General features: G+C 38.7%; 1 protein-coding gene across 1 annotated transcript in view; it reads left to right on the top strand.

The window, feature by feature from the left end:
* Window positions 1-26980, top strand: part of IREB2 (iron responsive element binding protein 2) — a 63163-nt gene that overhangs the window by 23388 nt on the left and 12795 nt on the right. Inside the window, exons 4-17 of the mRNA XM_063449425.1 lie at window positions 733-898; window positions 3542-3679; window positions 4740-4958; window positions 5064-5133; window positions 7820-8003; window positions 10453-10592; window positions 10855-11026; window positions 11316-11413; window positions 13554-13670; window positions 14140-14299; window positions 17283-17418; window positions 18748-18832; window positions 18974-19130; window positions 23240-23364. Of these exons, the coding sequence (XP_063305495.1) occupies window positions 733-898; window positions 3542-3679; window positions 4740-4958; window positions 5064-5133; window positions 7820-8003; window positions 10453-10592; window positions 10855-11026; window positions 11316-11413; window positions 13554-13670; window positions 14140-14299; window positions 17283-17418; window positions 18748-18832; window positions 18974-19130; window positions 23240-23364 (1967 nt within the window). The remainder of the gene's footprint in view (window positions 1-732; window positions 899-3541; window positions 3680-4739; window positions 4959-5063; window positions 5134-7819; window positions 8004-10452; window positions 10593-10854; window positions 11027-11315; window positions 11414-13553; window positions 13671-14139; window positions 14300-17282; window positions 17419-18747; window positions 18833-18973; window positions 19131-23239; window positions 23365-26980) is intronic.

The raw sequence follows: 26980 nt of genomic DNA on the forward strand, positions 1-26980 counted from the left end.
TTTGCTGTAATTGAGTCTGTACATGGATGTACAATAAATAATTATTTTGTGTAATAGGCACATTTTATTGAAACATCCAGCAATGTTGTCAATATTTGAGAAATACTAAAACAGTACAGTTTTCAAACATGTACAAGAGGCTTTTTAGTAGCTAATTTAACATGTGTTTAATTGGGGCCACACTGTCACTTTTAGGGGTCTCTGTTGTATTGTTGAGTCTGCAGCCGGATCCCCCTTACCAGGTCCACCTCCAATACTACTATATGTCACTGTGGCCATCTACTCCCGGATGAACCCCATGTCAGACCGCAATATCTCACAGATATCATTAAATAAAGCCTTAATGTCTGCTTGCAAAAATACTGTGTGCACAAGAAAAACATGGTCTGTAGGAATAATTGCTTGAGTTTGTAAGGTGAAGAACAGAGCTTTGTGAACGTTTACCCACCCCTCTCTCCCCCCAGTGCCCCTTAACAGTAGTTTTTGACTAGGGCCCCCAAGCCAGTCTTCGCTGTACACCAACAATCCTGTTTGTCAGTATACACATTGGAAATGCCTGAATCATGAACTGAATTGGGAGTCGCTGGTTTAGAATGTAATTATTCACCCCCACTGGAAAATCAGGCATGCTGACAGTTAAACTACATTTATGCCACAAAAGAAACAAACCAAAATGGCAAGCAGACCCACCAGGTTAATATGTTCAGTAAAGTTTTCTCTTTCCATGTGCAGACACCTTGCCTTACTGTATTCGTGTAGTCTTGGAGGCCGTGGTGCGAAACTGTGATGGGGTTTTGATAAAACAGCAGGATGCCCTGAATGTTTTAAAATGGAAAACAAACCGTGAATGCACAGAAGTTCCCTTCTTGCCAGGCCGTGTCCTACTGCAAGATTTTACGTGAGTATAATCTTATACTAAATAATATGCAAATATTCAGAAATGCTTCCTGCTGTTTCACAGAATTTAACTCTTTGAAATGAAGCTGGATGTCTCACGCTTTGCATGTCCAGCGTCTTCTAAATCCCCATTGGGCTCCCACCGAGATGACTTCGGAGAAAGCGTAGAGAGAGCCAGCGGCGCTGGAATAACGTAGCTGTAGTTTATTTTTAACACTTTGAAGGCTGCACGAGAGGGGCTCGGTGAGAGAGGGATACTATAGTGTTTTGTATTCCTAACACTATAGTGTTCTTTTAGTACAGTGGTTCACAAACCAGTTCTCAACCCCCTCATACCAGTCCAGGATTTAGGGATTACCCAGTTGTTGTGTTTTTTTTTTTGTTTTTTGTTTTTTAGAAGCAGAAGAACAAATACACCTTAGTCACAACTGGGTCATATACATATGTACGAAAAATACCGTATATACTCGAGTATAAGCCGAGTTTTTCAGCACATTTTTTGTGCTGAAAACCCCCAACTCTGCTTATACTCGAGTCACTGTCTGTATTATGGCAATTTCCATTGCCATAATACAGACAGGGGGCTGGCAGCGAGTGCTTACCTCTCCTGCAGCTCCTGTCAGCTCCCTTCTCCTCTGCGCCGGTCCGTTCAGCACCTCTGTCAGCTCCCACTGTAAGTCTCGCGAGAGCCGCAGGGTCATAGTGTGGCTCTCGCGAGACTTACACTGTGAGCTGACAGGGGAGCTGCACGGACCGGCGCGGAGGAGAAGGGAGCTGACAGGAGCTGCAGGAGAGGTAAGTGCTCCCTGCCAGCCCCCTCTCCCCCCCCCCCCACTGAACTACCAATGCCACTGGACCACCAGGGAAGGAGAGCTCCCCTCCCTGGCCAGCTAGGAAGCAGGGAGGGGGGACCTTGGCATATACAGGCCTAAGACTGAGTGACAGGGAGATAATGAGATCCCTTCCAAAGGTGGTTCAACTGCTCTCTATTCCACCAGTAAGTTTCTCACACATCGAGGGCAACACATCCCAATGTACTGGCGGTAAGCCAGCAAGTTGTTGTCATCAGGGAGGCTTGCTCTGCTTATCGTGAGTCCCCAAGCTGGGCTAGTGACAGCAGAGTGAGACAGTAGTGGAAGGTGGGTTTTATAACAGTGGAATACCCACAGACATTGAAGAATGGTAACTTCCAAAGCATAGAAATACCAGTTAAAGTCTCAATGTGAACTGCCTTGGGAGCTGTCATATGTTGGTGAACTGGTCATGAAAGGACCACTTAACAAAATGGGTAACTGGCTATGTATATAACACTGCATTGTCGGGAAACTTAATCAAAAAGTAATTTCTGCAGGATCATACATGGTCATTCACCGACTAATATTTACAATAAATTACTGTATTGGATTCTGGTTCTGGAAACTGCTAACCTTGGTTGTATAATTCCTCTGGGTCTGGTTTTAAAATGTTTGTTTAGTAGAATGTGTTTGCATTTGTTATCTTTCTGCTACTGTCCAAATTATCTGTAGAAGGCCAGTGGGTTTGTTATATAACTATTGATTGTGTGCTGGGCAAAAAACCCAGTGTCATTGGAGCAGGGGAGTTCTTGGAGTTTACTCAGTCTACTGTTTAGAGTTGTGTAAGAATGACCAGATTGATTTTTACCATCTGTCTTGTAATTGGATATAAATGTGCATTGTAGAAGAGGGACTTGGTAATTAGCGACCAGCTAGGAAGCAGGGAGGGGGGACGAAAAAATTAATATCTATAAATAATAATAATAAAAAAAAATAATAATAATAATAATAAAAACAATTAAAATAATTAAAAAAATAACCCCCACCAAGGCTCTGCATCACACTGCACTCATACACACACACACACTGCACTCATGCACTCATACACACACTGCATTATCATACACACACACTGCATTCATTATATACACACTGTAAATAAATATTCAATTAATATAATTTTTTTAGGATCTAATTTTATTTAGAAATTTACCAGTAGCTGCTGCATTTCCCACCCTAGTCTTATACTCGAGTCAATAAGTATTCCCAGTTTTTGGGGGGTAAAATTAGGAGCCTCGGCTTATATTCGAGTATATACGGTATGTATGTATGTATGTATGTATGTACATTTCATTATCTGTACTAGGTGTTTCTGTTGACTGTTATTGATGTTAAGTTATTTAGGCTGTGAATTTTGTTTACGTAACCCAACACACACAGAGCATATTTTCAATTTTGGAATCTGTGAGAAATAATTTGTAACTGTAGAGAGAGCTTTTTTTTTTTATTATTTAACCTTTTCATTGGCTCATACTCCATAGGCTTGCTTGGAGTCTGAATTTCTGAACCCAGGGTTGCAATACACTGTCAGCAAATGCACCGACCCACGTGTACCTGAATTACCAGATGTATTTTATCAACTAGCTGCCAATCAACCTTAAAATGTTAACAAGATTTCTGAAACTTTAAGCCATGAATAACAAATATTGTTCTATGACTTATTTCTATAGTTTTTTTTTTTTGTTTAGTTTTTTTTTACCCTGTCCTCCCTGGTTTTTTTTCTGTACTGAGTATATGCAGATTGTGCAATAACTTGTCTTGTCTAAACTGCCTTAATCTCTTTTATACAGGGGAATTCCTGCAATGGTTGATTTTGCTGCAATGAGAGACGCAGTGAGGAAATTGGGTAAAGATCCTAAAGAAGTGAATCCAGTCTGCCCCACCGACCTCATAGCAGACCATTCTCTCCAACTGGATATCAGTAAATGGTATAAATCATTCCATACTTGTAATAAAATGTATTGCTTGGAAATCAACCTTTGTTTCAATGGATTCCCTCATCACAAACACCAGACTACGAAAGGCTAGCAAATTCATAGGTATTCTACCTAGTCTACTACACCTCAAATTCGAATACACATGCAATCATCATGTTTATCCTTTTTAAGGCATTACGTTTGTCGACCGTTTCTCCTGCACAGTTTAGATACCTACTTCAAATTGACTTTCCGATATGACCCTGCATCTTAATGTTTGTACTCCCTCCCTCGCAAGCAACTTTTACTACTTTTTGTTTTATTCTTTTTTTTCTTTCTTGTCCTGGATCTCCGTATCTGCCCTTGATGTGTGTGGTCTTGCCTTAATGTGAGATTTTTTTTTTTTTTTTTACTGATAGATTATTATGGGAAATTAGTTTAGCAATAGAATCAGAACTTTGCATTAAGTATGACCCATTGTTAAGTTTTAAATGAAAAAATCTCACTGTGATCACTTCCAGGCAGTTTTATTGCAACGTTTTGACCTGTGACCAGGTCTTTATCAAGCATTAAGTTTTGTCATCTTGACTGCTATACATAAGGAAAAGTAGTACATACCTTTCCTTTTTTGTAAATTTGTTTTTATTTTTTGAAATGTCTATTTTTTTGGTGACAGAGCCCCTTTTAAGACAGTCTTTTTCAGATTTGTTTTGGTTTTTCTCCACCTTCTTTCTTTTGTATGCCCCTTTTTAAATGCAGCATTCTCTGAGAAAATAGCACCTTTTTAACATACAGATATAGATCAATCTATACATTTAAAAATATATTTTTCAACAGCAGAAGTTGTCATGTATATCACATTGGTCAGAGTTGACTTCTATATGATAAGTTGTCTGGCATACGTAGTGGGATCAATTCTTCAGTGCTGTAGTGTTTGCTAATGTTAAGGAATCGGCATAGAACAAATCACTGACCAGTGAGAAACCCACTTGATTTGCATTTTAGGATCATATCGAGTAAGATAGAAAAAAAAAAAGTCATCATAATATTTTATTTTATTTCTTCCTCCTAGCATTGCTGCGCAAGTGGCCCCTAATGCATCACCTATTGCAGAGGCAAGTAGACCAGCAACCAAGCTTTCTCCTGCAAAAGTACATGGACGCAAACCAAACTGCAGAAACCAGAGTGGGTGCAAGGGTGCTTGTGATTCTGGGCCATCAATTGGCAGTTCCAGGGAACAGATTGAAAACACACCAATGCTGTGCCCTTTCCACTTGCAACCGATTCCAGAGTATGTAAAATAAGCATCACCTAAAACTACCAGTAACCTTGCTAAATAAATCATAACATGTCCTGCTGTTGGGATTGAATATAATGCTTCTTATCTCTGTCACAGGCCAGAAGCTGCTTTGAAAAATCTTGAGATAGAGTTCAGCCGAAATAAAGAGAGGCTTCAGTTTTTTAAGGTAATTATTATTTTTTTTTTTAATTCTTTATTTTTGCTGTGCATGGTTTAACATTCGTATAGCAGTAATTCCACAACAGCATTCAAAAACAATGTTTACAAGCACTTATTCACTAACTGCTGAACAGCATCAGAGAAAACGCACAATTTTTTGGTTAAAAATACAAGCTGGGTAACTACGTCTGCCATTGTGAATTATTTGTTGATTAGTGACAGTAGCTTAAGGTTGATTCTTTGTTAAGTGTCACCGCTTTAGTGTCATTGATATGGTTATGCATGACTGTTACTGAACAAAACGTATGTCCCTCGCTTCAGTATAGCCTAACATGCGATAGGTAAGACATTAATTTACGTTATGATAGATTACACAGTGCAGACTAAAGAGTATGCAGTTCTATTTCAGTTTCCAGCTTAGCATTAAAGCCACCAGGCAGAGCATCACACATTCTGTCATCTCCCTCAGTCCGCATTAAACTTAAGTAAAAAATAACTATATACAAGGTTATATGCAGAGGTTGTGTTAGTCAACGCTTACTGTACATTATGCTTCATATCGTGAACGGCTGGGGTCACCACCAGCTCCATCTGAACGCAAAGCGTGGTCATAGTCCATGCCTAGGTGTGGGGGAGAGTTCTTGGAGATTACCCTACGAGATCCTATAGTCCCTCCATAGCTTCTCAGTTGATGGGCATGTTTGAGTGCCGTGCCTTGTAAGCCTTGGTGCGCAGTCGAGGGCTGTAGCACTGTGCGGTCAGTGGTTGTGGTTTCTTTCTGTTTCTTCTTCCAGCTCTGATCGTGGGTGGGGCTTGCTCGGTCTGATGTGGCTCGGGGTGCGCTTCGGGTATTGCCGCTTTGACTCGAGTACGTGGAAGAAGTGCTGGCTGTGGTGGCTTTTGCCTGTCAGCATGCATGTGCCAGTGTCGATTCGTGGGGACTCGAGCCCTTAAGGCCCTCCTGTGATTACAGCTCAGATTGTGTGTGTCTCATAGGGATTACCGTTTCAGCAAAGTTGCAGTGCGGTCGGCGGCCCTTTTGATGAGGCCACGTGGTAGCCTTTCTCCCACGGCTTTGGGCCGCCCAGGTGAGATGCAGAAGCGGTAGCCAGTCCGGTGGGGGCTGGGATGACCCCCCCGGCCCACAGGGGGGGGTAACTGGACCAGGAGGGCGCCAGGCAAATGATGCTGTCGGGGCGGAAAGCAAGGCAGCGGCCGTCCGCCTCACTTCCCTCCCGGGTAGGCCTCAATTTCCAAACCCCAGAGTCTCTCAACAGGACCTAGAGCCACCCTACTTTAGGCGCCCCAGCTACACTGGGACACTCCTGGGGTTCTTGCCATGGACCCCCGGATCAGTATAAGCCAGGTAAGGTGGGTATATACCCTGAGTTCCTTTGATTCCTCGGGGAGCCCTTGTGATATGCAGCCTGCTGGCATGGCCGCCCGGCCCCGCCCCTTTAAGGTATTTTTTATCTCCTAAAGGAGTCCAGGACGCAGAAATAGTGGTAGAACAACAAAATTATTTTTTTTTTATTATTTTTTTTTTTAAGATGGCTTGTGGTCAGGGCATCGAGGGGAGAAAAAAAAAAAGTAAATCTTTAAGTCTAAAGTTAGGTTACTAGATAGTTGGCAATGTACATAGTTGAATTGGTCTCAAGAAGCCAGGGAATTGTTCTAGAGTCAAGCTTCTAAGAGACTGCTGCTTTGTTGTTTAATAGCAAAGAGCCAATCAATGATAAGTGTGACATTGGGGTCCAGTACTTGTGGTTGGTGATGGTCTATGGAAACGTCAGAGGAACACCGCAGAATTAATCTCAAAACGCCGTCATGGGACTTCTTCCCAACCTTTTAGTTGACCAACACGGGGTTAATCCTCTTTGGTAATTTACACTTAATCACGCTTGCTGGCTGGTCACAACACCTGCATAAAGGAACACTGTAATGACCATAACAGCTTATGTTTTGTGAATAGCTTGTGGAGCATGGTCCATGTCTTTGTGCATCTAATTGCCAAGTTCTGCAGTACAAAATGCAGCAGCTGAAAACCAAGGATGCCCCATTGGTAGATTCCCACATGTCTTAGAACTACAACCCTGATGATGCTTTGTCAGCCCTTGGAATGGCGGAGCAGTAATTCTGCATCCTATGTGGATTTACATTTTGGAAACCCCTGTTGTAAGCCTCTTCAATTGATGAAATATGGTCTGTTTGTAATGGGGTATTATATTCTATGAGCGGAAGGCACTTCTGTAAAGTCTATAAACTTCACCCGGAGCAATATGACTCTTTATTTGAAAGGAAAAAAAATGTATATAAATGCTCAAATGGAGGATAAGGCCCATAAAACAAGGGCAATAAGAAGCACAGTGAACTTGCACATAGCTTGTATGTCCCTCATGAGACTACAAAGCCTTTAATCCTAGAACATCCCACCAGTGCAGTTTCTGAAAACTTTAAATTGAATAAAACGCCAAGAAGCACAGAGCTTTCACAAAGTGAATTGCACATTATGTAAGAGCAGATATAGCTTTGGTGCTTGGTTAAGAGTAAGTAGCTTAGTTTCTCGCTACACATCCCTACTTTCTCATTAACCTTAATCTTTATTTATTGCGATGTGAAATCTACACTCCAACTCAATACTTGATAACAAAAGGTGATTGTAATTTTTTTTTTTCTTTCTATTTTTCTTTCAGTGGTGCTCAAAAGCTTTTCATAATGTGACTGTGATCCCTCCAGAAACTGGCACTGTTCATCAGATTAACCTGGAATTCTTGTCCCGTGTTGTGATGGAGAAGGAGGGTCTAATTTATCCTGATAGTGTACTGGGTACTGACTCCCATACTACTATGGTGAATGGCCTTGGAATCTTGGGCTGGGGTGAGTTCTTGGCAATTTGTTTAGGAAACAAAATAAAATCACTGTATTGAAATGTATTATTCACACCCTATTTTACAGTGTGGTCTTCTTCTATACGTGCTGCACACATGCTGTTGTTTTTTTTATGTTTACATTACAGTACTAAGACAGCCTCTAGTGGCTGTCTATCAGAAAGCCACTACAGGCGCTTGAGATGAGGACATTCAGCGTTAGTGAAATCCCCATAGGAAAGCATTGAGGCAACAATTTCCTATGGGGTGGGCATTAGGTTCCTCCGTCAGAGGAGGTAGAGCGCCAACCTATTGGGTGTTTAACTAAAGGTAGGATTTATTTTTTTACCCTTTATTGACCACGTGGGGAGTCGCAAGGGTGGGGGGTGGGGAGAGGAGGGGGGGGGAGGGGTGACCAGAGGGCACTATAGTGTTAGGAATACAGCTTCATATTTCTAACAGTATAGAATCCCTTTACCTGCAGCAAAAAGATTCACTGATCACAATTCCTAACTTACTAACTCCTGTCTGAGCCTAGTGACTCCTTTTCATAAAAGTGATGCAAATACACTGGAAATGCTAGCGAGTGAAGGTTTTGTCATGTCAAGTGTGACATGGGCCATCCAGGCTTACAGAGGCAGGTAACTTTTTTAAAGCCTGGCTAGTGATATAGGACTTGGAGTTCTAAGTGCAAAGAGTCCATTTAAACTATTCCTCTACACTTATAAATTAATGTGACAAATGGGAAGCACAACACACAATAAAATAATAAAATTTATACACATCCATATTTAAGCCACTGATGCATCAAGCAATTCCCCAAGTATTACTTAAAGGGACACTATAGTCACCTGAACAACTTTAGCTTAATGAAGCAGTTTTGGTGTATAGAACATGCCCCTGCAGTCTCACTGCTCAATCCTCTGCCATTTAGGAGTTAAATCCCTTTGTTCATGAACCCTAGTCACACTTCCCTGCATGTGACTTGCACAGCCTTCCATAAACACTTCCTGTAAAGAGAGCCCTATTTAGGCTTTCTTTATTGCAAGTTCTGTTTAATTAAGATTTTCTTATCCCCTGCTATGGTAATAGCTTGCTAGACCCTACAAGAGCCTCCTGTATGTGATTAAAGTTCAATTTAGAGATTGAGATACAATTATTTAAGGTAAATTACATCTGTTTGAAAGTGAAACCAGTTTTTTTTTTTTTTTATGCAGGCTCTGTCAATCATAGCCAGGGGAGGTGTGGCTAGGGCTGCATAAACAGAAACAAAGTGATTTAACTCCTAAATGACAGTGAACTGAGCAGTGAAATTGCAGGGGAATGATCTATATGCTAAAACTGCTTTATTTAGCTAAAGTAATTTAGGTGATTAGTGTTCCTTTAATGCAAAAAAATCTATATATACAAAAGATGCTGCTAGCATTAAAAGATTTTCCCAATTCTGTATTGTTACAGTGTATCTTGAGATGCCAATCGAAAATCCAGTTTAGAGTAAAAATAAAAAACAGTGTTTAGTTGATGAGCCTATATATACGCTGGTTTAGCAAGTACAAAGTGCTTCTATATGGGCCACTACAGGCTTACTTGCAAAACACTTTTATGTTAATATTTAGTTTCTCAACACTTCATGGTATGACCCCAAAATGTCTTCTCCATTTATCCTTCAATATAGATTGTATATGAATGGTAGTTTTATCCTTATTGAAACTTTCTCAGATTCTTTATATCCTGCTTCAGGCTCATCACTTTGTTTGTTTGTGCATGGGTTTTTAGCTCTCGTCCTCTGGCACCATGTTGTCCCAAGCGGTCTTCTGTGAGATCCACAGGAGCTCACCAATATCTCGGCAATTAGGGCCTTTATCAGGCTTAGGTTTCTTATTTTTTCTGCCCATGGTTCTTCCTAACAAGGATGGAAAGTGAGTAGGCAGTTTTGTGCCCAGTTTTCAAACCACATTTGGACATTTTCCACCAGGTAAATCAGAGCTCTGTCTGCTGCTCAGTCGGCTCTGCCCCCCCAATGCAATAAATGTTTAACAGTATTACGCTATGCACAATTTGTTATCTTTATGTGCATTTACAGTGTGCCAGGATTTCTAATACTGCGTAGTATGCAGCGGGTTATTGTACCAAATTCTGTATTGTCCCATACTAGATCTTCTGGAACTACAGATTTAAGCCCTATAATTATAGTTTCGATATAGTAAGACATACAGTTTTTGTTCCAAGCGTAAAATGAGTATTTTAGATTTAAAATACTGCCACTTATTTATTTTTTATTTTTTTGTGTGGTTAGATTGTCCTTTCTCAGGTTTCTCTAATCATGGTATACAATTTATACAGTTTTTTTTGTTTTTTTTTTGTGGTTAGATTGTCCTTTCTCAAATTTCTCTAATCATAGTATACAATTTATACAGTATTATTTATTTATTATTTTTTTAATATTTGTTTTATTTCAGGCGTGGGAGGAATAGAGTCTGAAGCAGCCATGCTGGGAGTGCCCCTTACACTGACCTTGCCAGAGGTGATTGGATGTGAACTGACTGGTACTGTCAGTCCCCTTGCTACATCAATCGATGTTGTTTTAAGTATAACAAAGGTAAGCTGACGTATAGATTGCACTGCCTGTTTTTCAGCATGTAAATGATAAAATACTGTTAGAAGTGGATCTGAGGAGGTCCAAATAAGTTCTTTGAAGCTTTTCTGTGCACTTGGGTATTGCTTTGTCTTGCATGTTAACCTTTATTTAAAGATAATATACTATCCGTACCCTCTGCGGTATGCAGAATCCAAATATGTTTTTTCCACTGTTAAATGTAACATCAGAATAATGACTATAATCCGTCTCCTTTCTCACACAGCACTTAAGACAGGCTGGGCTAGCCGGTAAATTTGTGGAGTTTTTTGGTGAAGGCGTATCCCAGCTGTCAGTTGCTGACCGCAACACAATAGCCAACATGTGTCCAGAATATGAAGCAACTGTGGCCTTCTTCCCAGTGGATAGAGTAACTCTTTCTCATCTAAAACAGACAGGTAAATACTGGCACATAGTATTTCATTTTATTATTCTTGTGAATCTTCAAGCGTCATTAGAATCAAATCCATAAAATGTATTTCTTATATATATGACTATACAGATTTATCTGGCTATACATTTTTGTTTCTTCATTTTCCCCCTCCATTATTTGTTTGCCTACATCATTCTATCATACAATATGATTGCCTCTAGGCATCTGCGGGAATAGTGTCTGTTGATGTATCCTTTTTTTTTTTTTATCGAACGATGCTATAGTTTTAACCAGTCTCTTGCTGTATTTTATAGGTTATGATTCTCACAAGCTGCAGACATTTGAGGCTTATTTAAAAGCAGTGAAGTTACTGAGACCAGAAGAAAATGTGACGACCCCAGACTATTCCAAGGTATCATTCATAGTGTGTCGATCTAGCGTCTATGTAGAAAGGGCCTCTTCATTGTGGCTCTTTCATATATTACATTTCATAATAATAATTCTATATATTATGAACTAGTAGACCATTCCAAAACATGTGATTGATAGGCTTGCTATATAAACGTGGTATTTAATGGGGATTAGCCTTTCTAGAACAACAGAAGCCCACTCTTCCACCTATAGCTAGTAAGCCCATTCAGCTCTCCCTGTTGCCAGCAAGCCCGTTCCCCAATTCACACTCCTTCCCACCAGAAGGCCAGTTTCCATATCCAAATTGCTAGCAAGTCCGTTTCCATTCCCCTCCTTATGATGTAGATTAATTTAGAAATAAACAAATATGTTTAAATGTCTATCTGTTCCTGTCCAAATCTGAGATGATTAAATTGCGTATACGCAGAAGTAAGCTCACACTGACACATGGAGTTCAGGTTAAAAGCACTTCAGAAAATTTAATGCAATCTGGTTGGAAAACAGTTGTGCAGATCTTTTTAAAAGCAAAATGACATCATCATTGAATATCAGATAATAACAAATAAACATCATTAATTGGATCAAAAACTAAGTGGTTAGCTTCGTGTCCACCCACCAAGAGGTGGTATTATTTTGGACACGGGTGGGGACAAGGGGGTCTTGAGCGTCATTTTACACGGTCGGTGATCTCAGGCCTCGTGGCCAGGTGCAAGGTCTCTTATGAATAGAACATTTCATTACTACTGTGTTCTCATGGCCTTCAAATTATACTATGTTGCAAGTTAAGGGAAAGTCAGCAATTCCTGTGTTAATCATGTCTTTATGGAAAAATACAGTCTTTGTCTATTGTGTTAGATGTGCTGAGCAATTCTGTCATGTAATGTAGTTTTCATATGGAGAAGTCAGGTTATGAGGACAAAATGGAGGATTTGTCACAGTGTGCAGTTAAAATGGAGTTAGTACAATAATTCAATACAAGTTCAATAAAGATTTAATAATTCTACATCACTTACACCCTTGATGTCTGCAGAGAGCACAGCAGCATTCATGTTTGGTGTGGCTCGCACTGTAAGAAGTGATGTCAAACTACAGAGTGATCCAGACACAGCTCCACTTTGTGTAGGTAAAGCTCTGCCTGCAAGTGGACAAATAGACTGTGGCATCAGAACCTGTAAACCCACATATATAAACATGTAGTGTCAAAGCCGTGATCAGATTCTGTAGCAGGGTTAACTAGAGGACAGGCTGTGTGCCTGGCACCCACATATACATGTCCCAGCTGATGGGCAATAGAAATTCCACAACCCTGATACAGTTGTCAAAGACCAAAACTCTAGGAACCTTCCATTTATATTTTTCTCCATAACTTGTCTTGTCCCACTAGTTATGTCAAATATTACAGAGATACTATAGTCATGAGAACAACTTCAGCTTATTGTATTTGTTCTGAGTGAGTGTAGTCAGTCCCTGCAGGCTTTCTCAGAGAAAATGCAGTGTTTACATTACAGCCTAGTGATAACTTCACTGGCTACTCCTCAGATGGCTGCTAGAGGTGCATCCTAAGGCAGTGCTTCACAGTGTGCCTGACATTCCGTGTCTCCACCCTCTGCATGCAGACACTGAACTTTTCTCATAGATCCACATTGATTCAATTAATCTCTGAGGAGATGCTAACAGGCGCAGTGCTGCGTTTTGACAGGCATGCACAATAGCCTACCAGTGCATTCCTATGGGGAAAGCTTTGGATTAGCTGAAATCAAATCTGATGTCGACACAAGGAAGCGGATCTGGGGCAGGCCAGACACGAAGAGCCAAGTGTGCTGCAGGTAAAAGGTGAGTAAATCACCTTTCAAATCCAAAGTAAGGGGGGCCGACCACGTTAACGGTGGTTTTACTGTACAGGTTTGTGTTCCTGACACTGTAGTGTCATTATAATACCTGGATGTCTAGATGATGACTCTATCAAAAATCATCATGCATGTGTCCGAAATTAATCTCTACAGCCTTCCAAAAGCCAGGCATGATGAGAAGCAGTGATTAAATTCTGTACATTTTCTTAAATGAGATGTCTGGACATTGTGTTTCGATCTTTGAGGTAAATCGCAATCCTAACTTTTTTATTTTTTTAATTTTATTTTTAGGTGTTAAAAATTAACCTAAACTCTATTATCCCATACGTCAGTGGCCCCAAGAGACCACAGGACAGAGTATCTGTGACCGACATGAAGAAGGATTTTGAAAACTGCTTGAATGAAAAGGTCAGTTACTTCTGTCTTCCAACCGTTTGATTCTCAGCTCTCCGTAGCACAACAATATGTCGCTAATTGGTAAATGTTAGACAAAAATAATAAACTACATAAAAAGTTGAGATGTGTAGACTTTTCAGCTTTGCTATTTTGGCCTACAATTTGTTACTCCCTCGTCAATTGTCCAAAGTTCCCGCTTTCTCTTCTAGGTACTTTGCTTGTTTTTGGTGGTGTTGTTTATTTGCTTGATTATTTTTTTTTTTTTTCTTAAAACACTTTATGTGCCTGATGATTGCCCTCTTACCTGTATAACCTATAGCCCTGTTTTAGAATGTGTTTTTAGAATTTTTATTTTTTACTTTTTGCTTGATTTTTTTTTTTCTCAGTTTAATGCTCTATGATCCTGTTAATAACCTGTTGCTGTTTATATGCATTGTATCATGACATTGCCTTGTCTGTTTTGTATTTTCTTACATCCCAGGTTGGATTAAAAGGATTCCAGATACCAGCAGAAAAACAAAATATTATGGTTCCTGTAACATTTCAAAACTCTGAGTACCAACTATCACATGGCTGTGTCCTCATTGCTGCTGTGATCAGCTGCACCAACAATTGTAATCCCTCCGTCATGCTCACTGCAGGTAATGGTGGTATTGCTAAGCTCTCTTTCTGCCCTCTTTACATAACTATGCATAAGATAAACTGGTGAACTGCAGATCAAGTTATTTCACAAATACCCTTGCAATACGCTATTACATACAATATTAACTTACATTTATAAAGAACTGTATTTTAGAAATGAATACATATAAAACGGTCTTAAAAACAATATCTGGGGAAAATGCAACGTACTTAAAGGGACACTATAGTCACCTAAATTACTTTAGCTAAATAAAGCAGTTTTAGTGTATAGATCATTCCCCTGCAATTTCACTGCTCACTTCACTGTCATTTAGGAGTTAAATCACTTTGTTTCTGTTTATGCAGCCCTAGCCACACCTCCCCTGGCAATGATTGACAGAGCCTGCATGAAAAAAAAATGGTTTCACTTTCAAACAGATGTAATTTACCTTAAATAATTGTATCTCAATCTCTAAATTGAACTTGAATCACATACAGGAGGCTCTTGCAGGGTCTAGCAAGATATTAACATAGCAGGGGATAAGAAAATCTTAATTAAACAGAACTTGCAATAAAGAAAGCCTAAATAGGGCTCTCTTTACAGGAAGTGTTTATGGATGGCTGTGCAAGTCACATGCAGGGAGGTGTGACTAGGGTTCATAAACAAAGGGATTTAACTCCTAAATGGCAGAGGATTGAGCAGTGAGGCTGCAGGGGCATGTTCTATACACCAAAACTGCTTCATTAAGCTAAAGTTGTTCAGGTGACTATAGTGTCCCTTTAAAACTCCATGCGGACCTGGATATGCTTTGTCTGTTTTAATTGCTAAACAAACCAATTTCTAAGAGAAGGCACTGCACGTACTGAACAAGAGAGTGGGAATTCTAAGGTGTTTCACGTACTGGAGACTACAAGCTGCATGAAGGTTATACAAATAAATATCCCGGCACTCACAGGTCAATTCCTAAAAGCAAAATATTATTGCATAATATGGCAATATTTCGACTGACATCCTGAGCCTTTCTCATTGCTAAAAAAAAAATCCTTATATACCATAATATGTAAAAAAGATAATTAGACATGCAAAGAAATTTCTTTGTATTATATTGTATTTTGTATTTTCTTTCACTATACATGAATAAATGTATATAGGTCTACCAACACTTACTTCACATAATGTAGAACTAAAGTGAGAAGTAAAGGGATTTAAATTTTAAGGTCAAAACAGACAAACTGGAAATATTCCCTGCCAACTATGCTTTCAATTCAGGTACTGTGGTCTTGCATTTGAAATTCACTTTGTATTCCCACTTTAGTAAATATTCTATTAGGGAAATCCTGATGTGAGCGGTCCATTGCCGCACATGCGCATTAGGTCTCGCTCGCCGGCTGATGTCGGCGGGGAAGGAGAGAAGGCGGACCCGAGCCACTGCTGGACCCAGGTAAGTGACAGAATGGGTATTAAACCCCTTCTGCACTGCTGGGAGGGGCCTTGACAGAGGGGGAAGCTATAGTGCCAGGAAAACAAGTTTGTTTTCCTGGCACTATAATTTCCCTTTAACAAATTGTGGTGTATAAGACCCAAACAGGATGAAGCAGACCATCTGTCATATTGTTGGCCGTTCCATGCTTCAATAAAGTTCATAGAACAAAAAATACAAACTGTTGCATGGACAAGAAAAATAAATATCAGTGTAAAATGTGACTAGTTTGCTTTGGAGTTTGTTACATAGTAATCGTCCGATTACCCTCTGAATGGAGTTTATTGCGATGTATGTTCATAAATCCAGCTAACCTGGCCATATAGTATACTGGTTTGGGAGTCATCTACCCTGTTGGGGGCTTTCCATGACCAGAAATCCATGACTTTAAACAGAGACTTATATTTGAGTGCATTAAATAGACTTCTAAAGCGTCTGCAAACATACATTTTATTTTAAGCTAGAGTGTTATGATGTAAGATGCCAGTAGAAGTATTAGTTAAGGAGAGTGAAATTGAGTACAGGTGGTCCTCATTTATGCAATTGCACCAGAGCAGGCAATCCCTCTAATCTATGTTCTGGGAAATTTCTGCATCTTCTCTGGTGACTTTTTTTTTTTTTTTTGCATTCATTTAGATAGAATTTAAATGATCTGAAAGATGTTAGTTGGAACCTTTTATATGAGACATGGAGTCTCATGTGGTTCACAAAATGTGTTTATTGGTGGCACATAACATCAGTGATCTCTTGAGAGAATTGCATAGTGATTCTAAGTGAAGGAAGTCACTCATCCACACTTCTATATGTGATTGAATATTTATAATGAACAATAATCTGTCTCTCCATAATTGAGTAATGATATTTCTAATCCATAATATTTGCCTTCATGTACTTTCTACTCCCATCTATCTCAAATGACCTTTGGTACAGCCATTACAGTACATACCCTTAAGAGTAGTGGGATTATTTCCCACCTATAGGTATCTGTAGATGAATATAGCTTACCTTTGTATTGGCTGTAAATATATATTTTTGTTCCCAATCACTTTTCCCCTTCTTTAGTTCAGTGAGTGGTTAGGAGGGTGTGCCCTTTGGGACGTTAGTCTTGTTATCTAATAATAAGTTTAATCTTGTTATCTAATAATAAGTTTCTACGACTTCTGCTATGAGGTTCTACCTTCATTCATTTAGCCCACAGCCACCTCCATTTACCACGCACGTGTGTCCGTCAATTCTTTTGGTTAACTTTTTTTTGTGTGTATGTTTTAACATCTCTATCCGTTTTATTTATAGTTAAATATAACTTTTAATAATGTTATTTTAAATCTTTTTATTTTTAGCTTGTTTACCGAATAGCTTCATTTATACTATTCGATCTGTCTCTTACATGGGTTCAAGCCAAGTCCTTTAGGGTTGCAGATTTAGGGACTACTGTCCGCTAATTCGTCGTATATCTTAAAACTGCTTTAAAAGTTTAAACTGCGAAGATTTTGCTTGTATATATCAAACTGTTTTGTTACAGGTTTGTTGGCCAAAAAGGCTGTTGAAGCTGGACTTGTAGTGAAACCATACATAAAGACAAGCCTTTCTCCTGGGAGTGGGACTGTCACACATTATCTAAATGCAAGTGGAGTGCTGCCTTATCTCAACCAACTGGGGTGAGTAAAGGATTCTGGTTGATATCTGGCAATGAAGATGGAGAAATATAGTTTTATTTATTTTGAAGTGCAAACTTTGACCTCCCATTTGTTAATGCATAGTCTAGGTTGACACTAAGATGTTTTAAAACTACAATTTCCATGATGCTTTGCCTTTCTTAAAGGGACACTATAGTCACCCAGACCACTGCAGCTCAATGAAGTGGTCTGCGTGACAGGTCCCTCGGGTTTTAACCCTGCAGATGCAAACAGTTTTAGAGAAACTGCTATGTTTACATTGCAGGGTTAAGCCAGCCTCTAGTGGCTGTCTTTCTGACAGCCACTAGAGGCGCATCTGCGACGCTGGAGGCATATTATGCCTCCATCGCGCAGAGCGTCCATAGGAAAGCATTGAGAAATGCTTTCCTATTGACAGATTGAATGCGCGCGGCAATTGCCACGCATGCGCAATCGGCAACCTCTGACGTCGGCGGGGGAGGAGAGGTTACCAGCACCTAGGGAGCACGGCGCTGGAATAAGGTAAGCCGCTGAAGGGGTTTTAACCCATTCAGCGCCACGGGAGGGGGACCCTGAGGGTGGGGGCACCCTCAGGGCACTATAGTGTCAGGAAAACCACTTTGTTTTCCTGGCACTATAGTTATCCTTCAAGTTATGCAAAGCATCATGTTCGTTGTAGTTTTGTAACACCTGGGGATCTATCTTTATGGCAGCTCTGGTCTAGATAATCTATGGAAGAGGGAGAGATCACACCACACACCACACACATTAGTTGAACTAAATTGACAAGGCAAAGTAGGAAGTAGAAGCAACCCATGTCTTTGCTGTGTGTGAGTATATAAGGTTATAAGGCACACACCAGTTATTTTGGGATACTCTCTGCACCGTTAACTTTGCAATATGCAGAGTTATGTATTTAAAATGACCCTCTAAATAAACCTGATCTGACATCCCTGCTAAATAGGTTATTATTTTTATTTAGTTTTTAACTGAAGGCCTTGCACAGATCTTTTATAACTGTAAAGAGTGATGCTGTTGCTATACGTTGTTATGGATCATTATGACAGACATTTACTGGAGGTTGCGAGAGTTAAAAAGGAAACTTTGATTTGCAAGTAAAACAGTCCCATTATTTGATGCAGTCATGTTATCCTCTCCCCTCCCCCCCCCCCCCCCCCCGGCCTATAGATAGACATTATGCATGCTACATCCACCTATACATTAGAAAGATAAATAAAACTACATAGCAGCTGGAAGGAAAAATACATTGCAGCTAGTGTTTTAGGTGGTTAAAGTGGATGTTCACTTCCAATGCACTTCCTTCTGCTCCAGGTTTGATATTATTGGATACGGCTGCTCACGGTGTGTGGGAAACGCTAATCCTTTGCCAGAAGAAATTGTAACTGCTATTAAAGAGGTAAGCAGTCACAGAATATGCTTAAACATACCTTTCTTAACAGATCTTGCATATTTTATTATTTTTTATATTTATAAATTATATGCATTAAATTATTATTTTATTTTTTTTTAAATATTTATTTATTTATTTTATTTCCAGGGGGATTTGGTGGCATGTGGGATTTACTCTGGAAGCAAACATTTTGAAGGCCATAGATGTAGCTGTGTCCGTGCCAACTACTTGGCCTCCCCACCCCTGGTTGTGGCTTATGCTTTGGCTGGCACTGTGAACATTGATCTGCAAACGGAGCCTTTAGGTGAGTACGAATCTGAGCAAATGGACTAATGCATGATCACCATATATTAACCAAAAGATACTGATAATATAACGTTTTACTACGTCGTAGCTTGTCAATAAGCTATTCAAAATGCAAGCTAGGAGTAGGAGATGTATTTGCAACTGAGGATGTTTAGAACCCAATTACAGGGCTTACTTCTACATTCAGGAGTGTTAAGAGCATGTCCAATTAGTGCAATGTGATCTTATAAATCTATATAAAATGTAAGTAGAATAGGATGGCGCAAAAATATGGAGAAAGTAATAGTTAAACAAACAAATGCAGCAACCTACAGGGGAATCTGATATAATCCACCAAGTAAAAGATTAAACAATAAAAAAGTAGGTGCACAAAATAAATGCATAGGATAGCTAAATTATACACAATACAATGTGTCAAGCATGCAAAAGTGTCATGCAAATTTGTGCATAAATACAGATATATAGGAAAATCACCACATATACATTTAACCGTACAGGCTAATATACACAGATATAGAAAAAGTTATATACTTGCACAGGTCTGTTCAGGCTGTCCAATCTAAAATATAAGAAGACACAGACCTAGTGCAATATTGTCAAGGTAAATAATAGAATGAAAAGAAACATTTCCAAACTCACAATTGTGGAGTGGTTGAAGTACCACTCCAAACTATCAGACCTCAGGAGGATCAGCCCCTTGTGATAGTAGGATCCGATAGATGAACAGCTGAAAGCACTCACTTGATGACCGGTACGGCATAAAAGCAGTGTTCCATTTATTAAGACATCAAAGAAAAATTATTAAATATATTAAAAGTATGCTCCTGCGTAAGAGTCCAAAAAGTCCAGGTCTATGTTGAGGATAAACCAAAGTAGTAGTTCTCTCCTCTTCTCTGCACCAGCTTGTCATCGGCTCTCCCATCCAGCGCAGTTACTTCCGGCTTCCGGTCCACACAACGCGTTTCGCCCCGCCTCTCGGGGCTTTCTCAAGCGTAAATACAAACGGCTCTCAGCGTCTCTGAAGTAGCATCCACATAATGAGCGGTCCCAAGCTATTTGCAGACACCGCTCACAGAGTCCATTATGTGGTACTTATTTCAATAAAATAATCAAACTAAAAATCACAGCTCAATTCCAAGTTAAATTAAAACGTATTCATGGTGTATCCATCCACTTAACCACAATTATAACAAAATGCAGATTATATATATTATATATAACCACAATTATAACAAAATGCAGATTATTAATTTCTTCAAGTCATTGGAAACCACCGTCTCAAAAGTTTCTATTGCACCCTGTTTTTAAACAGGTCTACCTTTTATCCAAGCTATTTAAAACAGGGTGCAATAGAAACTGTTGAGAGGGTGGTTTCCAATGACTTTAAGAAATTGCAAAACAAAAAACAAATGCCGAACATTTGAGGACATTTTAAGTAGGACGTGGCAAGAGGTATAAAGGTTAACACAGAAAGACTTACTCGATAAATCCCTAAATAATAGAAAGGATCCCCCAAAGTATTTAATGGTTTTTAATTATAATACTGAGCGTAGAGCAATAAAACGTATAATTAACAAATCCTGGCACATCTTAAAGATGGACAAAGACCTTGGGGACACACTGCCCGAAAAACCCAATATCCCCTTTAGAGGGGCACCTAGTTTTAAAAATTCATTGGTAAGAAGCTATTTAAAGGAAAAAATCCCACCGATAACCAGTAATTCGTTTGGGGATTTAAGAGGTTTCTACAAATGTAGAACATGTCTAGGATGCAGGGACACTCGTCAGACTGATAAAGTAATACATAAATTTCAATCAACTAAAACTAAACCAGAATGACATAAGGGAACACATTACATGTCGGAGTATTAATGTAATATATCTATTGGAATGCCCTTGCAGGCTCCAGTATATTGGGAGAACTACACGCCCACTCCATGTAAGAATACGGGAACATGTGTATAACATCCGTAAAGGTGTTACGAGTCACAGTGTCTCCAATCACTTTAAGGAGATGCACAATCAAGACCCTTCGGGCCTTTCTTTCATCGGTATCAAAAGAGTATTTAAGGACTGGAGAGGGGGCGACTTTATCAGATAAATTGGGCAGGAAGAGAGGAGATGGGCATACTACATGGATACATTAACCCCTACAGGACTGAATATAGATTTTGACCGTTTTAATTTTCTTTAATGTATTTTTTAGCACGACCTTTGGTATACTCTTGATGTCATTGGTTCTTCCCTCTCTGTTCTAAACATCTTCTTTATGGAAATGGTGAACATTGTGATTAAGCTTATTAGTGCAACAGATTCTATACTTTGAGTTTTAGTAATATCTTGAGATTTCTTACAGATATTTTTACTATGTGTTGACATATGTTGAGTAGATATCCCCTTTTTGGGAAATATTCAAATACTACCTTATGTTAATATATTTAATATTTAGCAGCATTTTGTGTCTTATTTGAGGTTATTTTTACTGCTTTGGGGTGTATATTTAGCAGATATACCTTTAGGGCAACATTATTATTCGCACCTCCTGCATATATGTTTGCAATACTAACCTTTTTAAGAACATTATTGTTCCTTTTTTCCCATGTATGTGTGTGTATATATGTGTATATATATATATATATATATATATGTGTATGTATGTATGTATATATAATCTGCATTTTGTTATAATTGTGGTTAAGTGGATGGATACACCATGAATACGTTTTAATTTAACTTGGAATTGAGCTGTGATTTTTAGTTTGATTATTTTATTGAAATAAGTACCACATAATGGACTCTGTGAGCGGTGTCTGCAAATAGCTTGGGACCGCTCATTATGTGGATGCTACTTCAGAGACGCTGAGAGCCGTTTGTATTTACGCTTGAGAAAGCCCCGAGAGGCGGGGCGAAACGCGTTGCGTGGACCGGAAGTAACTGCGCTGGATGGGAGAGCCGATGACAAGCTGGTGCAGAGAAGAGGAGAGAACTACTACTTTGGTTTATCCTCAACATAGACCTGGACCTTTTGTACTCTTACCCTCTTATCAGCGGCAGGAGCATATTTTTTATATATTTAATTTTTCTTTGGTGTCTGAATAAATGGAACACTGCTTTTATACCTTACCGGTCATCAAGTGAGTGCTTTCAGCTGTTCATCTATCGGATCCTACGATCACAAGGGGCTGATCCTCCTGAGGTCTGATAGTTTGGAGTGGTACTTCAACCACTCCACAATTGTGAGTTTGGAAATGTTTCTTTTCATTCTATTATTTACCTTGACAATATTGCACTAGGTCTGTGTCTTCTTATATTTTAGATTGGACAGCCTGAACAGACCTGTGCAAGTATATAACTTTTTCTATATCTGTGTATATTAGCCTGTACGGTTAAATGTATATGTGGTGATTTTCCTATATATCTGTATTTATGCACAAATTTGCATGACACTTTTGCATGCTTGACACATTGTATTGTGTATAATTTAGCTATCCTATACATTTATTTTGCGCACCTACTTTTTTATTGTTTATAAATGTATATGTTATCTTCAAAAGGAATGGAAGCCCTAGGATGAGCGGAGCATATTAATGCAATATATATCTATATTGGATTAAAAAATGTAAGTTAACTCCAGCATGGAGTGCCCCTTTATAAAGCAGGGTTGTCTAACTGCCATCTATGGATGTTAATGGACTACAGCTCTCATAACGTATTTGAATTCTGTAAATAAGCAGTTATGGAAGTTGTGGTCCAACAACATCTGGGGTCCTGCAGATTTACAGCCTGCTTTATAGGTTTTTGTCCCGCAAATTTCACACACTGCTAATAAAAATGTAAGCATGTGTACGTAAACCTAATTTCTTGATTTAAGATTTTACGTTCTATTCCACTGGCCATAACTTTAGGTGAATCCCCTACATAGTATGGAATGGTTCGCTGCTTAGTGTACAGCCACGTGCAACAAATTGTATACTGAGGAGGGAGCGCAATTGACACAAGTTAACATTTACACTACAGTTGTTTCTACTAACACTGTGTATAAATCGTATTTTGATCTTGACTTGAAGTGAACCTTGTTGTCCTGAAGTGACAATTTTTCTGTTAAAGGTGTAAATGCTCAAGGCAATGAAGTATTTCTGCAAGACATTTGGCCAAGTCGAGAAGAGGTTCTGCAGGTCGAAGAGAACCTTGTAATACCGTCCATGTTCAAAGAATTGAAAGCGAAAATAGAGGTACACAAATTTCACATAAAAAAAAAAGTTAACTGCATTGTCTCCCAAATCTCCATGCATATTTGAATAACAGGAGGCTTTTAGTTATACAGCCATGTTGCAGTGCTGCTGCCAACCTCATGTGTGTCCTATTAAGTGTCCACATCCCCAAACAACTGGTGTCTTCAGAAAGCTCTCTTCAAAGCACTCACTCTGCCCAAAAAGCATTCAGATCAGAGGTGGCAAGCTTAACCCCTTAAGGACACATGACATGTCTGACATGTCACGATTCCCTTTTATTCCAGAAGTTTGGTCCTTAAGGGGTTAAAGGGACACTATAGTCACCTGAACAACTTTAGCTTAAAGAAGCCGTTTTGGTGTATAGAACATGCCCCTGCAGCCTCACTGCTCAATCCTCTGCCATTTAAGAGTTAAATCCCTTTGTTTATGAACCCTAGTAACACCTCCCTGCATGTGACTTGCACAGCCTTCCATAAACACTTCCTGTAAAGAGAGTCATATTTAGGCTTTCTTTATTGCAAGTTCTGTTTAATTTAGATTTTCTTATCCCCTGCTATGTTAATAGCTTGCTAGACCCTGCAAGAGCCTCCTGTATGTGATTAAAGTTCAATTTAGAGATTGAGATACAATTATTTAAGGTAAATTACATCTGTTTGAAAGTGAAACCAGTTTTTTTTTCATGCAGGCTCTGCCAATCATAGCCAGGGGAGGTGTGGCTAGTGCTGCATAAACAGAAACAAAGTGATTTAACCCCTTAAGGACCGCTGACGGTTCAGGACCGTCAGCGGCAAAACGTGCGTTTGGACCGCTGACGGTCCTGAACCGTCATAACGGTTTTGGGCAACTTACCTGATCGCCGTCGGTCCCACGGCGGCGATCAGCTCTCCTCCCGGTCCAGGGGGACTGCCTGTCTGCCCGGGCAGTCCCCCCTCGGCAGATCAGGACCCCACGGCCATGTGATCACTCGATCACATGACCGCAGTAGGTGTCCATGTGTCTGCCTGCAGGGGGACTGTCTGTGCTGACAGGCAGTCTCCCTGCAAGTGAAAAATCAAAAAAATAAAGTGTAAAAAAAAAAGAAATCGGTGAAAAAAAAAAAATATGTGTATATATATATATATATGATATATATATATATATATATATATATATATATATATATATATATATATATATACATATACATGTATTATATCTATATATACCTATATATAATATATGTATATATATATATAATATATATAATGTCACACTAAGTGTATTTTTATATTTATATATACGTATATTAATATAAAAATACACTTATATTTAAATTACACACGAATATATACAATATATATAATTACTATATATATGGTATATATAGATTATTATAAAATACAAATAATATGTTAATAAAATAAATAACAAAAAATAAAAATAATTTTTAATAATTAAAAAAAAATTATATATATATATTCAATTTTATTCTAACAGTATTTTGATATTGATATATATATTTATATCAAAATACACTTAGAATGTAATGATATATATATCTATGTATAAATAAATTAAAAGTAATACGAAATATACATATGTCCACATACAAAATTACATTAATAATTTCATAAATATACACGTAGACGTCAAATATATAAATATGTATATATATTAAAATTCTACGTGCATATTTATGTAATATTTTTACCTAATTAAGTAATTTTAATGATTGCAATTTGAGGGACCTGCCTGCCAACCCAGGCCAAAAGTCCAGATAATTTAATTTGCTAGCACTGTGCTTAACCCTGTAACTTTCTATGACACCCTAAATCCTGTACATGGGGGTACTGTTTTACTCGGGAGACTTCGCTGAACACAAATATTAGTGTTTCAAAACAGTAAAACATATCACAGCGATGATATTGTCAGTGAAAGTGAAGTTTTTTGCATTTTTCACACACAAACAGCTCTTTCACTGAGGATATTATTGCTGTGATATATTTTACTGTTCTGATACACTAATATTTGTGTTCAGCGAAGTCTCCTGAGTATAACAGTACCCCACATGTAGAGGTTTTATAGTGTTTGTGAAAGTTACAGGGTCAAATATAAGGCTTGATTTTACTTTTCTTTTTTTTTTTTATTGAAATTTGTCAGATTGGTTAGGTTGCCTTTGAGAGCGTATGGTAGCCAAGGAATGAGAATTAGCCCCATGATGGCATACCATTTGCAAAAGAAGACAACCCAAGGTATTGCAAATGGGGTATGTTCAGCCTTTTTTAGTAGCCACTTAGTCACAAACACCGGCCAAAGTTAGCGTTTTTTTGCATTTTTAACACACAAACAAATATAAATGCTAACTTTGGCCAGTGTTTGTGACTAGGTGGCTACTAAAAAAGACTGGACATACCCCATTTTAAATACCCTGGGTTGTCTACTTTAAAAAATATGTACATGTTAGGTGTGTTTCGGGGATTTATGACAGATAACGGTGTAACAATGTCACTATTGATACATTTAAAATATATATATATTGAAACAGCAATTTCCTACTTGTATTTATAGGCCTATAACTTGCAAAAAAAAGCAATAAAGCATGTAAACACTGGGTGTTTTTAAACTCGGGACAAAATTTTGAATCTATTTAGCAGTTTTTTTCATTAGCTTTTGTAGATAAGTAAAATATTTTTCAAGTAAAAGTCCAAAAACATGTTTTTTTTTTTTTTTTCACCATATTTTATTATTTTTTTTAAATACAATATATGACATAATATAAATACTGGTATGTAAAGAAAGCCCTTCTTGTCGTGAAAAAAACAATATATAACTTGTATGGGAACCGTAAATGAGAGAGCGGAAAATTACAGCTAAACACAAACACCACAAAAGTGTTAAAACTGCTCTGGTCCTTAACGTACAAACATCGCAAAAACAGGCCGGTCCTGAAGGGGTTAACTCCTAAATGACAGTGAATTGAGCAGTGAAATTGCAGGGGAATGATCTATACACTAAAACTGCTTTATTTAGCTAAAGTAATTTAGGTGACTATAGTGTTCCTTTAAGTCGAGTTTTCAGCATGCCACAGCTATCCTCCAATCCGGCACGGAGTTCCAGGCTGTGAGATGAAAATTCCAGGTCACCGAAAATCACAGCACTTTTTGTGGGTTCATGGAGCTCCCTCAAGTCCATGGTGTCGTTGGATGTCTCACCCTCACCTCTATCTATCTCCCTTCCAAAATGCGCCCTGTTACATGGTCCTGGGACTGAGCGCTTTCATGGCAAAGTTTTTGCGGATTTTGTCTTGTAGCTGAAAGCAGCGAGATCAATTGTTGGTGAAGGACTCGCCTTCAGAGGTTTACCTTTATGGGGTTGGTGAGCTTGCACGGTAATGGCCATTGAAGTGATAGTAAAAAATTTTTTTATTTAAATATGCATAAGACATTGGAATAGTATGCATGCAGTTTATTTTTTGTTGCAGTTTGAGATGTATATGATTTTTATTTAATTTGGTCTAGTATTTGTCTATAGTCCGTGAAGCTTACTAATGGCTCTCCAACTGCTGTAGAAACACAACTCTCCGTGGTTCTTATGACATCCACTCATTTCACTATCCAGAGCGACCCGTTAGGTGTTT

The sequence above is a fragment of the Pelobates fuscus genome, chromosome 3 (assembly GCF_036172605.1).
Source record: "Pelobates fuscus isolate aPelFus1 chromosome 3, aPelFus1.pri, whole genome shotgun sequence".
Lineage (NCBI taxonomy): Eukaryota > Metazoa > Chordata > Amphibia > Anura > Pelobatidae > Pelobates > Pelobates fuscus.